Source organism: Hydractinia symbiolongicarpus, chromosome 10, assembly GCF_029227915.1.
Source record: "Hydractinia symbiolongicarpus strain clone_291-10 chromosome 10, HSymV2.1, whole genome shotgun sequence".
Classification (NCBI taxonomy): Eukaryota; Metazoa; Cnidaria; class Hydrozoa; order Anthoathecata; family Hydractiniidae; genus Hydractinia; species Hydractinia symbiolongicarpus.
Genome location: NC_079884.1, coordinates 19,181,181 through 19,198,800, shown reverse-complemented (window position 1 = coordinate 19,198,800; position 17,620 = coordinate 19,181,181). Strand labels below are relative to the sequence as shown.

Sequence of the window (17,620 nt, the reverse complement as noted above, 5' to 3'; positions counted from 1 at the left end):
GACACAGTGGTGTATATAGTATATCCTCACCGTCCCTTTTGAAATAAGATAAGCCACAAGAGGTGTATGGCCAAACTGTGCTGCCAAGTGCAAACCAGAACAACCTGCACGAAAAAAAACATAAATAAACAGTTCTTTTATTACATCTAATATTTCAACAATTATATATTCAAACCTTCAGAATCCTCAATAGATGGATCGGCGCCATGCTTTAACAGTAGAATGCACATATCAAGATGACCTTGTCTAAAAAATGGTTTCAAAATTTATCATTACTGCAAAGTTTCTGTGTTGTAATAATGTATCATCTTATTCATTTTCTTTTGAAGAAGCCGAAATTTATTTTGAAGTGGCTGAAAAAATTACGTCCATTTTGCTACCTGGTTTACTATGTTTACATCATGGGATGAAAAAAACTGAATTTGATTTGCTGAAATATATTTAACAGCTAACTTTCGAAAAATGATGTCCTCTCGCCAACAAAAAAACAAAGATCCCTTTATCTTAAAAAAAAGTGGTTAAAAAAAGCATATTTAAAAAGAAAAAAGTCCAAGTGAAGAAGTAGAAAAGTGAAGTTGGAATTAAGAAGTGGAGCCAAAAGTAAAGTACAGTTAGAAGTAGAAAATAAAGGCTAGAGCTTGAAGTGGATTTAAAATCACAAATAGTAAGAAATTTGATATTTTCAGACGTTTGGTTTTTATGTCACTAGAGCAAGCAGGCTCCCTTTTTTCAGCAAAAGCCACCTGAAAGCCTCAAATTCTTAAAGTTTTATATTTTAACGCGTAGTTAGCCATATTTGTTGACATTTTGCATAGTTAATATATGCCCTGGCGCGTAACTAATGTATTTGTCCTAAAATTCAAAATGCTACATAAAGCTGTTAGCTGACTAACAAACGGAAAACTTTGGTTTGTTGAACTCACTGTAATGTTATTATTCTTACATTACTATTTTTTTTCTTTATATGTGTTTTACTAAGCATAAATAGCTAGCTTCAGATTTAGCTAGGTGGTCCCAGTTTAAGTATATTTAACGGGGTGTCTTAGCTATTGTTAGCTAGCTAATGTAACAGTAGCCTCCAATATGCCTACTCCCCATCCACCCCCATTCCATGGATGCTAGCTTTAACCTATGAGTTATGTTGTTATTCCTCTTTGTTAGTTATCTATAGCTACCTACCTTACTTTCCAAACTTCTCTTCGTTTTAATTATGACGTAACAAGCTTATGACAAGTTAAATAATTTTTTTCAGAATTTAAAGCATGTGTGTTAACTTAATTTTTATTGTTTTGTTTCTGACATCCTGTTAAACTTTTGTCGACCTATATACAAAATGCCAGGTTATCTTTACAGGGGGTTGTAGACATTTGATTCGAAATTTACGTGGGTTTATAACTTTATTTTGATATACAAGAGGATGGCATTTTTTTGTGTGTATTTTGTGTTGCAAACTGCTGTTTCTGAAGATTTTGTGGAAACTTTTGTGGAAATAGACTCCACTGAAGGCTGCTGTGTAAGCTAATGGCTTTTTTATACATGGTATTATATATAAACTTTCGTTGAGGATAACTAAACTGTATATATGTGAATTTTCCATGGTTTCACGTCTTTGTTAAGAATTTTAAAATTGTAGTAATAACTGTTTGGTGATGATGACAAAAAATTACTAAATGTTCTAAGACTTTTTTGTTTTTTATATTTTGTAATCTATTGGGCGAGGACTGTATGCACTGAAATGCCTGATTTTTCGATAATTTGATGTGTTTCATAACCTTTTTGTGGAAGATTTATGTGTATGGCAATATACAACATACTGAATGAACTAATTTTTGTTGATTTGGATGTGCTCCTAAAAACCGACCTGTTTTGTGTAAACATTTGTGAGGACGAAACAGATATATATATATACACTATGTTTTCCAAAAATAATGATCTTTGTTGATTCGAAATAATTTACTCTTATTCTTTTTTTTGACATTTAGGTTTAAAATGGTTGGTAAAGGTAGTATATGCATCATCATACTAAAAATAAAAATTTGTGTTCTTAACTGGTCAATTTTTACATTTTGTGTATTTTTTTTTTTTTTTTGGGGGGGGGGGCTTTTTTGATAAAGGACAGTATTGAATATACTGATACAATATGCTGATGTCATCAAAATTTTAAATGGCATATCTTTCCTATTGTTCTTCTACCTAAGTCGATTTTTCCACCGCCTTATCGACTAGTCTCTTATAATAATGCAGAGTGTGTTCGTCTGTCTGTGACAGGCAAAATTGATGTAGTTATTTTCCTTTGAAGCTTCCAAAATTCTCTTTGAAGTCGCCGAACAAAGTATGTCTAATTGATGGCGGGTTTAATTTGTTTATGTCACGTGATGAAAATGACTCAATTTGATTTGCTAAAAAAAATTTAACAGCTAACTTTCAAAAATGGATACCTTCGACACAAAAAACAACAACAATTTATTATTACCTAATAGTCCAATGCAATGCTGTAGCATTTAAATTTCCACCTGGTTGGTCAATGATAGCGCCTTTTGAAATGAAATATCTAAACAAAAAAAAGAAAGATAAGTAACAACTAGTAGAATACATGCAGATTGTGATATACCTTGTACCTTGATGTAGTAATGCAATAAAAAGCATTATTGTTGGGCCCTATAGTGGTAAAAAAAAATCGAACAGGGGCTAACAGTATGAATATCATAGCATCATAATGTCATTGTTGGTAAACAAAGTCCCCCATTTTTAACATCAAACTTATTATCGTACTATTTTTGTCTCACAGAAGAAGAATACTTGGCTGTTCCCTATGTAAATTAGGGATAAAGGATTCACTCTCATGTTTGATACAAACATGTAAGAAAGGCAATTGGCCACTTACACCTTCTTCAGAAGTGAAAGTGATATTCTTATACCTACAGTTGATAATGGTGTAAAATTTTTACAATGACGTGACTTAAACACAACAAATCGTCTACATGTCTATAAATGTTAGGTCTAAAATCTGCAGGCCAACTTGATCTAATCAGATCTTTTCACAATGACATATGAAAGGCAAGCTCATAGCGACACCATCAATTTGACTATAATATAAACTTAGACACTCAGTGGTTGCGTGAAATAAAATTATATCAAGTACATACCGCACAATTTCTAGTCGGTTGTTAATAGCAGCCCAATGCAAAACAGTAACATTTTCTGTATCTGGCTGCCTAACATCAACACCTTCATATTCAATAAGTTGTCTTACACGTTCAAAATATCCATATTGAGAAGCCTGAAAAAGTAAAATATAGTCCTTTTTTCTACACAAAAACTGAAAGCATTTAGCACAAGGCACGTGTGACATACTTCATATACTTAACAAAAATACAATTTATTTAATTTAAAATCTAGTTTCTATGTAAAGTAAGTTTTAACCTTTAAGCCTGGTTCCCACTAATGTATTTTACTAAGAAACATATGTTTATTTTAAGAGTTTTAAAGTTAAAATTCAGGGATTATTCCAAGATTTAAAGCTACTGCCATTTTTACTGTAAGATTGAGTTTAGAGTCTCCCAGAGGTGGCACCTGTGGTTGGTGCCAGAGAAAAATTTTCAGATTTTGTGTTCCCAGACTGGCTAAAACAGCTTTTCCATAGACTTCAAATTGTAGATCACGGCAGCCACACACGCAATTCGCAACCACTATTTTGAAAAAAAAATAAGTTTTGATTAAAAAATTATTTTACGGTAACAAACAACCAATATTGTTCCGTAACATACCCCGTGCCTAAACTCTTATCAAGCACTTCCTTTTCTTCCAGACGAATAAGTTTTGCGATTAGAAGAATAAGAATGAGCTTTATTAGCCTGAAATTAACTCATGTTGGAATAAGTGATAACAAAATATATTCACAATATTTCAATTTAAAACAATGTTGCAATCTTGTAACTGAAACATTAAATTGAATTTTTTTTCTTCAAAAGTTTACTCTTTATGCACTTAAATGGTTTTTGACTACCTCATACAAAACAGGATATCAACATATATTTTTAATCCTCTTTGTTTATATAATTTTTTTTGAAGTTCATAATACACAGATTGATGTTTTATTTATCATCATTTAACTTTTTTCGTATCTGAATGTTTTAATTTCTGTTTTTACAGACTTTTTACTTCGAAAATCAAATCAAATAAGGATGTTTTTACCTTTTATTTTATAAGATTGAGTTTAATTAACTCAATTTCAAGATTACCGTTCAAGGGTAGTAAAAACGCAATAAAAAAACGCTGAAATTATAGGTGGGGTTGCTAAAAATAAACGCATGACGATTGTACATGCAATAAACATGTTTATATGCATGCGTTTAATATAAAAAAGTTTTGATATTAAAATCATGTGCTAACATGAGTTTATTCAACATCAAAGAAATCTTCTGTTTTTACCGCCAATGCTTAAAGTGAGAGTGGCTTTCATGGGTGCGAGTAAGTGAAAGAACGGAAAGTGACAAAAAACGAAAATAATAATACATAATGAAATCTCACATAGAAATAGTATCAGAGGAAGCACTGTCTGAGCTGATGAGACTCTACCCCTGTCGCTAGGATAAAGCTGACAATGGATAAAAAAAGACAGGAGAGAGAACTCTTGAAAAGAGGTAGATGAAAATGATGAAAAATTAGGGAATGAACAAGTTTTAGTATCATACTTAAATAAATAAACTAACTCTAAATTTTCCTTGCTGTCCACATCTATACTTAAAAGTCACAAATCTTAATTTCCGTTCAAAAATTAGGCTCAGTGTGAACGCATAATCTTACTGCATAATTAATTAGATGAAAATAAATTCATCCATGAGTTTAGTAATAAACATATGTTTAATAATACGCGCGTTGGTGGGAGCTAGGCTTTACAGATGGACCCTTTTTACTTTGAGATTTATTAGAAGCATTAAGCTATCCTCAAAAAATGCTTTGTATTTTTATTTACACATAAAAACCAACTAAAAGTATGTACAAACTTTAATGGTGACATCAATTCTTCAATGGCTCAACCCAAGCCTAACATGTTACCAATTTTTAGCATGGTGAAGAAAGTTATAACACTTAGGTTCTGTAGCAAACATTAGTTTTTGCTATTGCAAAAAGTAATATACATTAAAGTAAGAAAGTAAATTCCCCGTTACAATGTTTTAATGAAAATTATTATGCAAGTGTATTATTGTTCAAATTTACAGTTCACAAAAGACGACAGCATCAATAAAACTAGAAAACACACAACACTTTTACTATCCCAACGCAGGAGTTGGATTAATGTTACAAACCACAAGAGCTTTCTTCTTAAAATTAATTACTGCATCACATACGCAAAACATTATGCAGATACATATTGACAAAACAATAGGAAATTGCTGCAGATACCTTTACAATGTCATAAGCACTGTAATCCATTGATGGTGGTTGATAAGGTTGAGGAGGGTCGTTTAAACCATGACTATGTCCTACATTCCTTCGCCCTGGCACATGAGATGGAGGAGCATATGTATTAGTTGGATAAAGGTTGTGTTCTTTGTTGGGATTTTGAATATTAATGTAGAGTTCTTCTCCTGGTGTTTGCAACATCTAAAGTATATATAATCGATTGATTAGAGAAAGTTAAAGAACTGTGAAATTGTTTATTAATAAGCCACTTTAATAAATATTTTAGACTTAATAAAATAGCTACAAAACTGTTTTTTAAGTTTTAGTGACTTACACTAAAGTCGAGCCAATGGTGGTGGAACAGTTTATAATTGCCATAGATAAAACTTACACCTTAAATAATCTTAAATGTCATACAGGGATCCAAATAATAAATGAAAATGACGGAAAATGAAAATAACCTACATTTGATATGCATAATTTATTCAATATGCAGTAGTATAGTTCAGCTTTTACTTACCCACCAGTTGTTTATCTAATTAAAAATGTAAACCTTTATAAGGGAGACCAACTTTAATACTACGTTTACAGTGAGCATACTTGATATTGTGCTGTAAGAACTTCTCCAAATGTTAAAAAAAAAACACAAATAGGAATTTTTAGCGCGATGTAATAAAATGTAAAAAAAACTTTTTTAGTGCGATAAGAAAAAACCCTTGCAAAAAAAAACTGAAACTTTTTTTAGCGTGATGGGAAAAAAAAAGTTCTGAGAAAAATTAAAACTTTTTTTATCGCGATTTTAGCCCAATGAGAAAAACAAATGTTTCTGAGAAGAATTAAAACTTTTTTTAGGCCGATGTTAAAAATGCAAAATGCGTACATGGTTATAAATGTGACTATTATAGTTGATATTTTGTGATTGTTAACACATTTAAACAATAACATGCATGTCTTAATTTGAACAAAAGTTTTTCGTATATATTATTGTAAACACATGAAAATATAGATAACAATAGAAACATGCAAAATACATGTGATAACAATAGACACATAAAGTTTTTTTATGTAAACATGACTTCATTATGCAACATCTTGAAATGCGTGTACATGTAACATTACATTCAGGTGGTACTGTACTCATATTGAGAGTAATGTCTATACCTCCTAAATTACGAATTAAGATAACATAAAAGTATATATTTTCTGAAAGCCAGATACATCTGTATCACATAGTGCAATTTTTGTCATCTCATAATAATAATACAGAGAGTGTGGGTGTGTCTGTAACAGGCAGAGTGGATGTGTTCGTTTTTCTTTGATGCAGCCGAAAAAGTTATGTCTTATATGTAAAATTTTCTGACGTCAATATCACTACTTTAAACCTCAATATCCTATTTTAAGGTAATGAAGCCATTACAGTGCACTTAAAACTTTGAGACCAAATAACTTGGAAACGAGGTGGTGATTCAGTCTTTTTTTCATCAAGTGGGTAACTAAGGACCACCTGGAAACAATTTGGGTAAGTTTTCTCAACATGGGTCCCTGAATCCGTTTCAGGATGGACGGTGTGATGACGTCATCAAAAAACCTTCAAACCCCAATATCTCTGCAACTGTTTGTCACAGATACATTATCCTATACATTTTCTTGATCAGCGTTTTAAGATCTATATGATATAGGCAACAGGAAAAAAAATTCTGTGTGTTTTGATGGGTATTTTCTGACATCAGCAAAATTTTTAAAACTTTATATCTCCTTAGGGATCGTCTCCAAATGTTTGTATGTTTTTTTCGTATAATTATACGAACGCTATGAAGTACTTCGTTTCATTAAACGAATGTCATACGAACTGCTTCGTTTAAAATAATAAATATAAACGAAGTTTATACAGACTTTTATAATACATGATTCAAACTTAAATGAAGTTTTTTTATCATACAAAATGAAATGATACGAACTTTAAACAAAGTAAATTGCTATACGTTCTTGAAACGAACTTCAAAAGTACCAGCATAACTGCGCATAATTATTTAAATACGAAACCAGAAACAAAAGAATTAAACGAAGTTTCTTTGAAATACGAAAAGAAATGATACGAAATTTAAACTAAGTAAATTGCTATACAAACTTAAAACGAACTTCAAAAGCACCAGCATAATTGCGCAAAATTATTTCAATACGAAACCAGAAATAAAAGAAGTAAAATATACAAGATTGACTTCTTTGAAAAGACTAGAAAAATTGCGTATTCATAGTTTCAATCTACATAATCTACGGCGATCTTTTCGCTTTCTACGATCCCGTTTTCATAATTTTAAAATGTACCACAGCAATCTTTTAGTTTTCTACAATGCCGTTTTTATGATTTTTAAACGATCCACCGCGATCTTTTCATTTTCTACGATCCCGTTTTCATGATTTTTAAACGATCTACGGAGATCTTTTTACTTTCTAAGATGCCGTGGAGACGATCCCTAAAGACCTTAGATAATAAGTCCAATTAAAATAAACGAAGTTCGTATAATGAAATGAACTTTATAATTGTTGTAAAACTTTCAATATAACGATTATAGATAATAGTCCAATTATAGCTGATAAATCAACTTCGTATAAGCAAATTTTTATACGAACTTCTCTAAAATGATACGAACTACATACAAACTTTATTTTAAATGATACGAACTTTATACAAACTTTCAATTTTGATGATACGAAAAAGTTTGTATTGAAAATAAAATGATACGAAAGATTTAACAAATCGATACAAAGTTTTGATACGAATTATAGGAACTACATACGAACATTTTGAGACGACCCCTTAGGAGTTTGTCGAAAACATATGATCCTATATATACATTATTTTGATCAGCATTTTCAGCATGATGCAGCAAGAAAAGCAACCTATTTTTTCATTGTCCTTTTGCTTGAGTGGATTTCTCCACGGGCTTTATCGAGTAGTGAAATAATAAACTAGGAAAACTAAAAATAAACTAAAAAATTATCGGCCACCTTTTTTGAACTACCAATCGAGTTAAGTTAAGTTAATATTGCAATTTTAAATTATTTCTTTTGTAAGAAAGTTTTCTAAACTATATTAGTTAGTAGTTTTAAATATATATATTACAAAATAATTTTTTCTGGAAGTTGCAGATAATTTAAAAGGTTGTTTATGTGTTGAGCACATTGGTGCTCAGCACCACATATAATTATCACACACGTCTCTGCAATAATTTAAGAACTCATAGATCCTGCCTGCCTGAGCATTCACATGCATTAATAATTTTTTAAAACAAACAAATTAAATTAATTACCCCTTGTAGTTGTAATCCTTGTTTTGTTTCAGAACGTAAGCCTAGCCATTTGTGTGGATATCTCATTTGATTCTTGGGATTTGTGTGAATATATGAACAGAAGTAGATTTTTGTGTAACATTCTCATCCCCAGAGCTATTTGGGATATCAAAATGCAAACTGCGAAAAACATCACTATAATTTCCATTATATCAATATTAAAATGAAGCTCTAGAGACTCATCGTACACAAGAAAAAATTTAAAGTTTGATGGTTCCTAAACTCACTCTTGGTGGTCAGGTCAGGTCCAGTCCAGTCTGATCTCTTCAGGTTTCCATGATTTTGAAACGATTTAAATGCTAAAACATATTATGCTGTGAGAATTTGAAACAATTTCATTAAAAACATTTGTTATTTTAAAATTGTTTCAAATTCGTTTGGCAAGTTATGGTAATTAAAAAAATGAAAAGATTTAAATGATTTTTTTTTGAAAAGAGACGAACCCTTACTGTCCAGCCATTCATGCAAGTTTCTCCAATGCAATAGATGACATTCACACTGTACCTTGCATGCATTAATGATGGAGATTTAATACATAACTAAAGCTTGGTTTCCAATGGTGATTAATTTGAAATAAAGTAAAATATTTTTAAACAATTTTTTCGCAATATCTAATCAATTATACATAGTCTTTGAAAACCAATAACAACAAGAGATAGTCAAACGACATACACACATATATGTAATGCTCTCTAGAAAAATTGACCACTACGATATTCCTATTCTTAAAACACGAAATCCAAAATTCGTATTTCTGAAATTAGGAATATGAATTTTGTTTAAAAATACACATATTTTTAAATATATGAAATACAATTTCGTATTTTAAAAAGTACGCATATTTTTTAAAAAACACATATTTTTAAAAATATACATTCGTAGAAGAAGAAAAATTGGACAAATATTCAGAATATGAATTGGAATCTGATGCCCAAAACAGATATTAATCTTTTCTGTAATGCATTTGATGCATTCGAACTATAAGATTACTTTTTAAATGTTAAAAACATACATATTAGTATTATTTTGTTGTGTGATTTATATACTTGACTTTATCACGTTTGTTTTCCTTAATCATTTTCTTTGTAACTGAGAAAAAGAGCTTACAATAATACCAAAGGTGACACCATAGCTGTTTCCCTGGCCGGAATTTGCTTTGAGATTTTTCAACAATAGATTTGGCTGTTTGTCACGAAAATTAACCAAGAGCTAATTTTGCCAGTTAAAAAAATAGTTAAAAATGTTGAATCACAAAAGTAAGTCCCAGCAAAATGCTCGATTTTTGCAAATGAGCTTAACTGCAAAATTTAATCACAAAAATTTATAAGAAATATATTCTGTAATATAGTTTCAATGTATTACAACCATAAACTTATGTTGGTATATATTTTAATGATTATAGATACAGTCAGACCTGTCCATAACGACCACATAAGGAAACCAAAAAAACTGGCTGTTTAAGACAGGTGGCTGTTATAGAAAGAACCTGTCTATACCCGGTTTCATCCATGTTAACAATATCTTTTGGGGGTTAAAGCTGCAAGTCTGTACTTTAAATCTTTATGGTCTCTTGACATACATCTCTACTTTTCCCTGATAACGTTTAAATGATGTATTATTTCGTGGCCTGAAACTTTTAAGCCAGCCATTTGACACTCAAAACTCTTCCACTTCAAAGATCATCAGCAAACTTCAGGACTCTTTCTTGCAGTGGTTTCTTTGAACCACTCGTACATCAAATTCTTAAGTTCTTTTTAAGCAGTATTCTTACTGCTTTTACGCTCGTTGAGCTGATTCATTATTTTGATAACTTTTAAGTATTCCATCTTTATTTTTTTAATATGGTTTGTATTTGCGTTTTTTCCAACTTTGAACTTATTTCCTAATTCACAGGTTCCCAAAACATTCTTTGAAGTTTATACATCAACTTTTTCTTTAAAGTCAGTGCTTTTCATTTTTTTGATTTACTCATTATTCACCCCAGCCTTCACAATTTACTAATTTTTATTCACCCCAGCTCTCACAAAGAATGTCTCACAAACTTAAACAATTTAAAGTGGAAAAAAGTCAAAAATAATGAATGAAGACAGCTTCACAAAACCTTGGTTTAAAATTTCACGAAACTTGGTTTAAAAAACAATGTAGAAAAAAAATTGATGTTTCTAATTTAAATAATAATTGGATCCACATAATGCTTCAATCATTCAAGAAGTTAATAAGAAAAGTTGAAATACTTTCCGACATTAAATCTGAAAAGTTCTGGAAAAAATATTTTGACTTCATTACATTATTCAGTACATATTATTTTACAATTAAATATAGTGCACTATACAAGATAAATAATATTTTGATAAAACTTTCATGTGATGAGAACAGCTTATTAGAAACAAATAATGTAATCATATATAGAATGCAACTAGTAAGCTGACTTTTAAACATTGTGCAGAATATATAAAGTGCCCAACAATAAAGTTACCACAAAAATAAAAACAAAGAACTTCAGCAGTGAGCAATCTTATTTTAGTGACCGGTATATACTGGTTGTGATGCAACTAGAGAGCTAAATTTTGTGGCCGTTGGTTGCACTGGGGAGGTTGCAATAAGCAGGTTTAACTATCACTAAAAACAGAGGGGTGCTCTTTAAAGTGGTTCAAGCAGTCGTTCTAGAGAGGTAGCAGTTAACACAGATGTAACCGTATTGTTAAAGTAATGTGTTTTAAATTTCTATAAGTATTATTTTATTTTCTGTGAAAGGTACCGTTTAATAAAGGGATTTAATTATAACAAAAGATAAACAACTGCTGTCCTCACAGTAATATGACACAAAGACCTGATATACAATACAATCATATTACTGTGATGTCACCAACACGTTTACAAATAGTGGATACAGAATATTTATTTGATTAATCAAGGCGGTGTAATATAGAATCCACCGATCACTAAAAATCTATTTCAGGGCATCTTCATATGCAACTGCAGATAACTGGGTCAAACATGCTGTGTGGACACACAACATAACACATTTTATACCAAAGTCACGCGTTGTTTGCCTCGTATTGTCAAGGTTAGGTTCTAATTTATCTTGGTGGGAATGTTGGACCTCCTTGGTAGCCATTTAGAAACTAAGTTGATGCAAGTCAATGAAGTCTTAGGAAGCCGTACCTGAAGGCAAGGATACATAGTGTTAACCATATTTGTTGCTCAAAGTTGCTTTCTCTGAAACAAGCCGGCACTGAGGACATGTTGATGAACTTGATGCATAGAGAATTTCAACTGTGATCATTACTTGAATAAAAAACATGTCTGACACTCAAAGCACCTGACGCTCAGTGGTATGAACAAAAACCCCTGACCCACCGACGCTAAGTGTATTTCAACTGTCTTATGTGCTTGAGGCTCATGATATAAAAACCACCAGTAATTAGCATGTGCCTGGAGGCACCTGTTTTCCTTAAACAGCCCAATACATTGCAAAACATGTTGTACCGACTCATTCCAATCAAAACACATACCTTGTTTTTCCTCAATTTTAAGTTACTACTCAGGAACCCAAAGCAATTAAGTGGTTATAGCCTGTTTTAATGTAGTTGAAGCTTAAAAAGTTTGAGATTGATTTTTTAAATAGAGCTCTTAATTATTGCATGCATTGCCATTACCCTCCAGAAAAACAAGGTACTATGTAATACATATTTTACATATACATATTACATACATTTTACAAAGTGCGAGAGTTATAACCACTAAACTACGGCGCCACAATATTTCTGCGTTTCCACAAAGCTAAAGTTTAGTTCATGAAATGTGAGTTTTTATGTTTAAGCTATCCCTTAAATTTAAAATTAAATAGCTTTTCTAAATGTTTTTAATTTTCAATGATTTCTTATTTACCAAAGAAAACTATTATATTTATAATAATTAAAAACTATAAAAATAATAATATATGCAATGGAAAAACATTAGTTCAAATGCATAAAAAATATTAACATTTAAGGCAGAAAAACAGCATTAAATTAAATGACTTTTCATTTAGTGCTGAGGCAACGTTATAATCTAGAAAAAACAATTTCTTTTTCGTTGTTATATATTTTTTTTTCATGATTGGTCCCACAGTCAGTGGTGTGTGAAGTGTGGAAAAACAAAAAGCTAATTATCAACATAGAAATGGTACATACTGTCATAGTCGTCAGTAATTTATTTGCTTCATTTCGAGATTATGTATACAGGCTCAGTACTCAAACTAAATATTTTACCCTTGATCACAAGACAGCTGAAATTTAATGGCGATCAGAACAAGTAGCCAACACTAGTCACGGATACCCCTGTCTAGAAATTTTTATAAACGTATAACAATTTTTCACAGGAATGAAGTTACGTTATGTTAAGAATAATTTTGCCAGTCTATCAATATATTTCATAAATAATATAAAAGTTAAAAACAAGTTTAAAAATCAGCAAGTGCTATATACAAATGTGAAATTGTTTGTACAAGTAAAAGGAATAAAAAGAGACAAAAATCAGAGAAAACGTAGTAATCGTCATGGGAGCAACAATGTCATGAGGATTAACGCGTTATCTTTGTAACAGTGGCAATTAAATTTTACTTAAGTTACTAAGTTTCTAAACAGGTTTAATAATTTTGTCTCAAGCTTCTTGTTTAATTAAGGCTTTTTTAGAGCAATTAGGAATGCTTCCAAGTTTCTTCGTTCTCTATTGTTCATCAGTGCAGATATTAAAATTTTCCATTCAAATTCGTGGACACCACCCGTGGCCTGTAAATGTTTTGACGGCTCAGAGTTTCCATTTAGCGAATTGTGTTCTTACCCTTCTAACTTCAATATTTATAACAATTTTACCCTATATGTACAGTACTGTGAAAAGGTTTATTAACATATCAACAGTCTTGGTCATGAGTGGGTGCATGGTCATGAGTGGCGTGCGCACGCCTCCGCACACGCCATGTGAAATTTGGGCGTGCTCTTTATCACATGCCTTGTTCTACTTTGTACACACGCCAAGCAGAACTGAGCTATTTTAGAGTAATCCCTTACCCAAACTTAACCCAATACATAATTGTTCTTCCATGTTAAAATGTATCTCTAAAATGTATTTCTATTAAATACCCACCTTCATTAAAATTGCTGACGTGAGATACATTTCAAATGTTTTGCGTCGGCATTGGATCGACAATATTTTTTTTGTTTTTCAGCTGGCAAAAAATTTCGTCATTCACCTTGTATTGATCTCCTTAAGACAATGACAAATGGAAATGAAGCACAAGTCCTATTGACCTACAGTACAGTCTGAATGTAATCTACGGCGGACGCGAAACTCGCATGAATAGTTACACAGAACAATAGCTTTTGTTTTTTTAAGAAAATAATTGCCTCGCTGATAAACAATGACCCCACGCGATCAATTGTTTAATCACAATAGGTTGCAAGATCAATTTTAGCAATCTATTTTGCGTGAACTCTTTTGCAAATGTTAATTGCAGTAATTAAGCGTTTTTTTAGATTGCATTTTAAAAGTTTAAAAATGAAAAGTGGCGATAGAAATGTTTTTTTAGATCGCATTTTAAAAGTTTAAAAATGAAAAGTGGTGATAGAAATGTTTTTTTAGATCGCATTTTAAAAGTTTAAAAATGAATAGCGGCGATAGAAATGTTTTTTTAAATCGCATTTTAAAAGTTTAACAAGAAGCCCTGGGGGCTCTAAGAATTTCCGCTCACTACCAAAATATTTGATGACAACCTGCTAATTCGTTGTGTTATCGTGCCAAACATTCGAAGAGGTTTGGTGCATGAAGCTCTGAAGATGAAGCACACAAGTGACATTATATCTTACAACTAACGCAAACAAAACGAAACGTGTCATAATAAACTCACATTTTAAAAGAAATTGCTATCAAAAAATACAGCCTATCATTCATGGTTGAAAGTCTTGCGATTGAGACGTTTATGGTCTTAAACAGCATTTAGTTGACAAAAAATCAAAATTTTGATGTGACCATCATTTTCAGCATACTTTTTTATTGACTGTGCCAATTTTTGTCGAAAATAAAGTAGTTTTAATTTTTGGACAAATTTTGGCCTGAAATGACATTTAGGTGACAAAAATCAAAATTATGATGTCACCATTATGTTTAGCAAACTTTCTTTGTTAACTGTGCCAAATTTTGTCGATAACAAATACCAATTTTGGCCTGAAAAGTCATTTAGATGACTTCCCAGTACTTAGGGAGCTTGGGTACGAAGTTTAAATTTGTGACGTTGCAATTGGCCATTTGGTTAGTTAGTTAGTCAGTGATACCAATACTATCCTCCTCTCAGAGGAATGTCAAATCCCAGGGTCGATTTTTTCTCAAAAAATGCTCCGAAAGAAAAAAACGACGGTTTTAAAGAATTTCCTACGCCTTCGGGCGCGGAAATTCAAAAACTAATAGCGGCAATAGAAATGTTTTTTTAGATTGCATTTTAAAAGTTTAAAAACTAATAGCGGCGATAGAAATGTTTTTTTAGATTGCATTTTAAAAGTTTAAAATCGAAAAGCGGCGATAGAAATGTTTTTTTAGATCGAAATATAAAAGTTTAAAATCGAAAAGGGGCATTTAATAGTTGTGAACAATGCTTCTCCTATGTTTTTTAGATTAAACGCGCTGGAATTTTTTTAAGTAATTAAATCAACAATACATTCTCGCGCAATGTATTAAAAACTTCGCGAAAGATTTTTATTATTTAATTACTTCACGCTAATACTTAAGGGAATAGCTTATCAATACATTTACACAATGCATCTCGCTATTAGAAAAAATATAATTGCTCCGCGAGCGCACTGTTTTTAACATGCAAATATAAACTTCCAAAACGCTCAGGTGTGATATTAGCGTGTACGCGGTAGATTACATTCAGACTGTACTGTACCTTCCTGATGGTGTACTTCTTAAGTTAATAGTTCTGTCCCAACTAGCTCTCTAATTTTAAGATAAACTGATTAGGAAGTAAGTTGTACACCTGCTATTTACGAACTGAAGGTTAGGGCATCATTAAGTTGAATATCACAGAAGTCGCCAGTGACATGCTACAAAAATATGTCACAGCCACAGTTCAATGCAAAGCAAAACTGTACAGGAGACTCAATTGTTAGAGTCTTCTCAAAGCATCTTTTCTCACAAAACCGAGGGCAGGGCTGACTTATTGCCTGCTGTGTCGTGTGGGAGACAGAACTTCTGGACTTCTTTTTAATACGATATACAATTTTTTCGATTATTATTACTAAACATATTTGATTTCTCTTTTCCCTTTTAAAAAGATTTTTTAAACTTTATTGAACATGTTTTTTCTTTGGTATTATTACATCACGAGAACATTCGTCTGAAAGCTGTATTAAGGTACAGGACATCTAACCTCTCCCATGTTCTCGTTATATTTAACTTGCATGGGTGCGCACTCTTCTCGCAGTATTCTCTGTGACGATGAAGGTCGGACTGACTTGCGGCATGGTTCCAAATGGTCTACCGTCTTTCGTTTGAGTCTCAGTGTAATGCACCAGCTGAGCATAAGAGTGTCAGCATGAAGGTAAGGGGCCGACTTTGATGTTCTCTATACCTTACGTTCTTCATAATAACACCATTCATTTAAATTTCACAACAAAATTGCGTCGGCAATTTTTTTGCCAGCTTCTATGCTTCAAAAACTCCTCGCTGCCACTTTCCTGAATGTAATAATTGCATGCCAAAATCATAAGCTAGGCGTGCGATACTGATTGCACGCCTGTATTAGTGTAGGCGTACGTACCACCGCACGTGGGTGCAAATATTCATGACCAAGACTGTATGAACCATAATAAAATGGTGTTCTTCACATATGACAAACATTCAAATATTCTATCATGGGCACCATGCTAAATATTATTATCTCCACAAAGGATCGTATGTCCCATGATCATTTTTGCAAGCTTCACATTTTCTATATCCAGTATAATTTTATTTCTTTTCTTTACAAAAAAAAAAGACTTTTATTAAGGAAGAATTGAAGTCAAAATTGACTTTTTTTGATTTTTTGTTATAATTTCATTCATATACCATAAAAATAAAAATGATTCCAAAAAATCACACAATTATATCAATATTTGAGGTAGGTTACAAAGTCATTGGGTAATGACGTCACAAGCGCACAAAACACGAAAGCTGAGTGTTTATATTGAAGGAGTGCAGCACAACAGAAGGATGTCTAAAACGCAGAAATATTGTTATACTTGTGTGTTTGCTTAGATTTGTCTTTCCCCTTAATTGTATTGGTTGGCAATGATGTCACTCCCTGCAATATCCAATGACCCACACAGTGTGTCATCTTTCTTTGGGTTAACCCGAGGCTATGGTAACGTAACACTCGCTCGCCTACCTTTTAATCGCCACCATCCAAAGGGGAAAAATAACAAAAGCAAAAAGGATATAGCCAAGTCAAAGTAAAAATAACAGAAATTTAGGGGCGCATCAATGATAAGCACTAAATCAAGATAAATTATTTTTATAAATAATAAATAATTACTTTAAAATATTGCAAAAACATACCGAAGTAGGGCCACACTTTGGATTAATTTCATCGCCTTGCGCCGCCATTATATTTTCCAAGAATATCCAACATGTAATACACAACAAGTTAGGACCTAGCTCAACACCATGATCTTTCCCTCAGATCAATTTTATAAATTATGTCATTTCCCAAAAAATCCTGACCTCTATTAAATACTTTTTACACCGTACTGCATGAAAATGAATATTTTCACTTTATGCAAATAAAAGAAACAACATGTTTACCCAGAACGATTTGTGGACACAAGTAATAACGCTGACTGGGGACGACT

The 17,620-nt window shown here is 31.9% G+C and overlaps 1 protein-coding gene across 3 annotated transcripts in view; it reads right to left on the bottom strand.

The window, feature by feature from the left end:
- LOC130662510 (palmitoyltransferase ZDHHC17-like) overlaps window positions 1–17,596 on the bottom strand; it is a 35,679-nt gene extending 18,083 nt beyond the window's left edge. Inside the window, exons 1-6 of one of the 3 annotated variants that reach the window (XM_057461399.1) lie at window positions 17,574–17,596; window positions 5,407–5,607; window positions 3,147–3,280; window positions 2,474–2,551; window positions 176–246; window positions 31–104 (exon numbers count right to left, since the gene is read on the bottom strand). In XM_057461399.1, the coding sequence (XP_057317382.1) occupies window positions 31–104; window positions 176–246; window positions 2,474–2,551; window positions 3,147–3,280; window positions 5,407–5,607 (558 nt within the window). In that variant the 5' untranslated portion in view covers window positions 17,574–17,596. Of the gene's footprint in view, window positions 1–30; window positions 105–175; window positions 247–2,473; window positions 2,552–3,146; window positions 3,281–5,406; window positions 5,608–8,717; window positions 9,292–17,327; window positions 17,516–17,573 lie in introns of those variants that run through there. The other 2 variants (XM_057461398.1, XM_057461397.1) reach the window with 2 other exon arrangements.
- Between the last annotated feature and the right edge of the window lie 24 nt (window positions 17,597–17,620).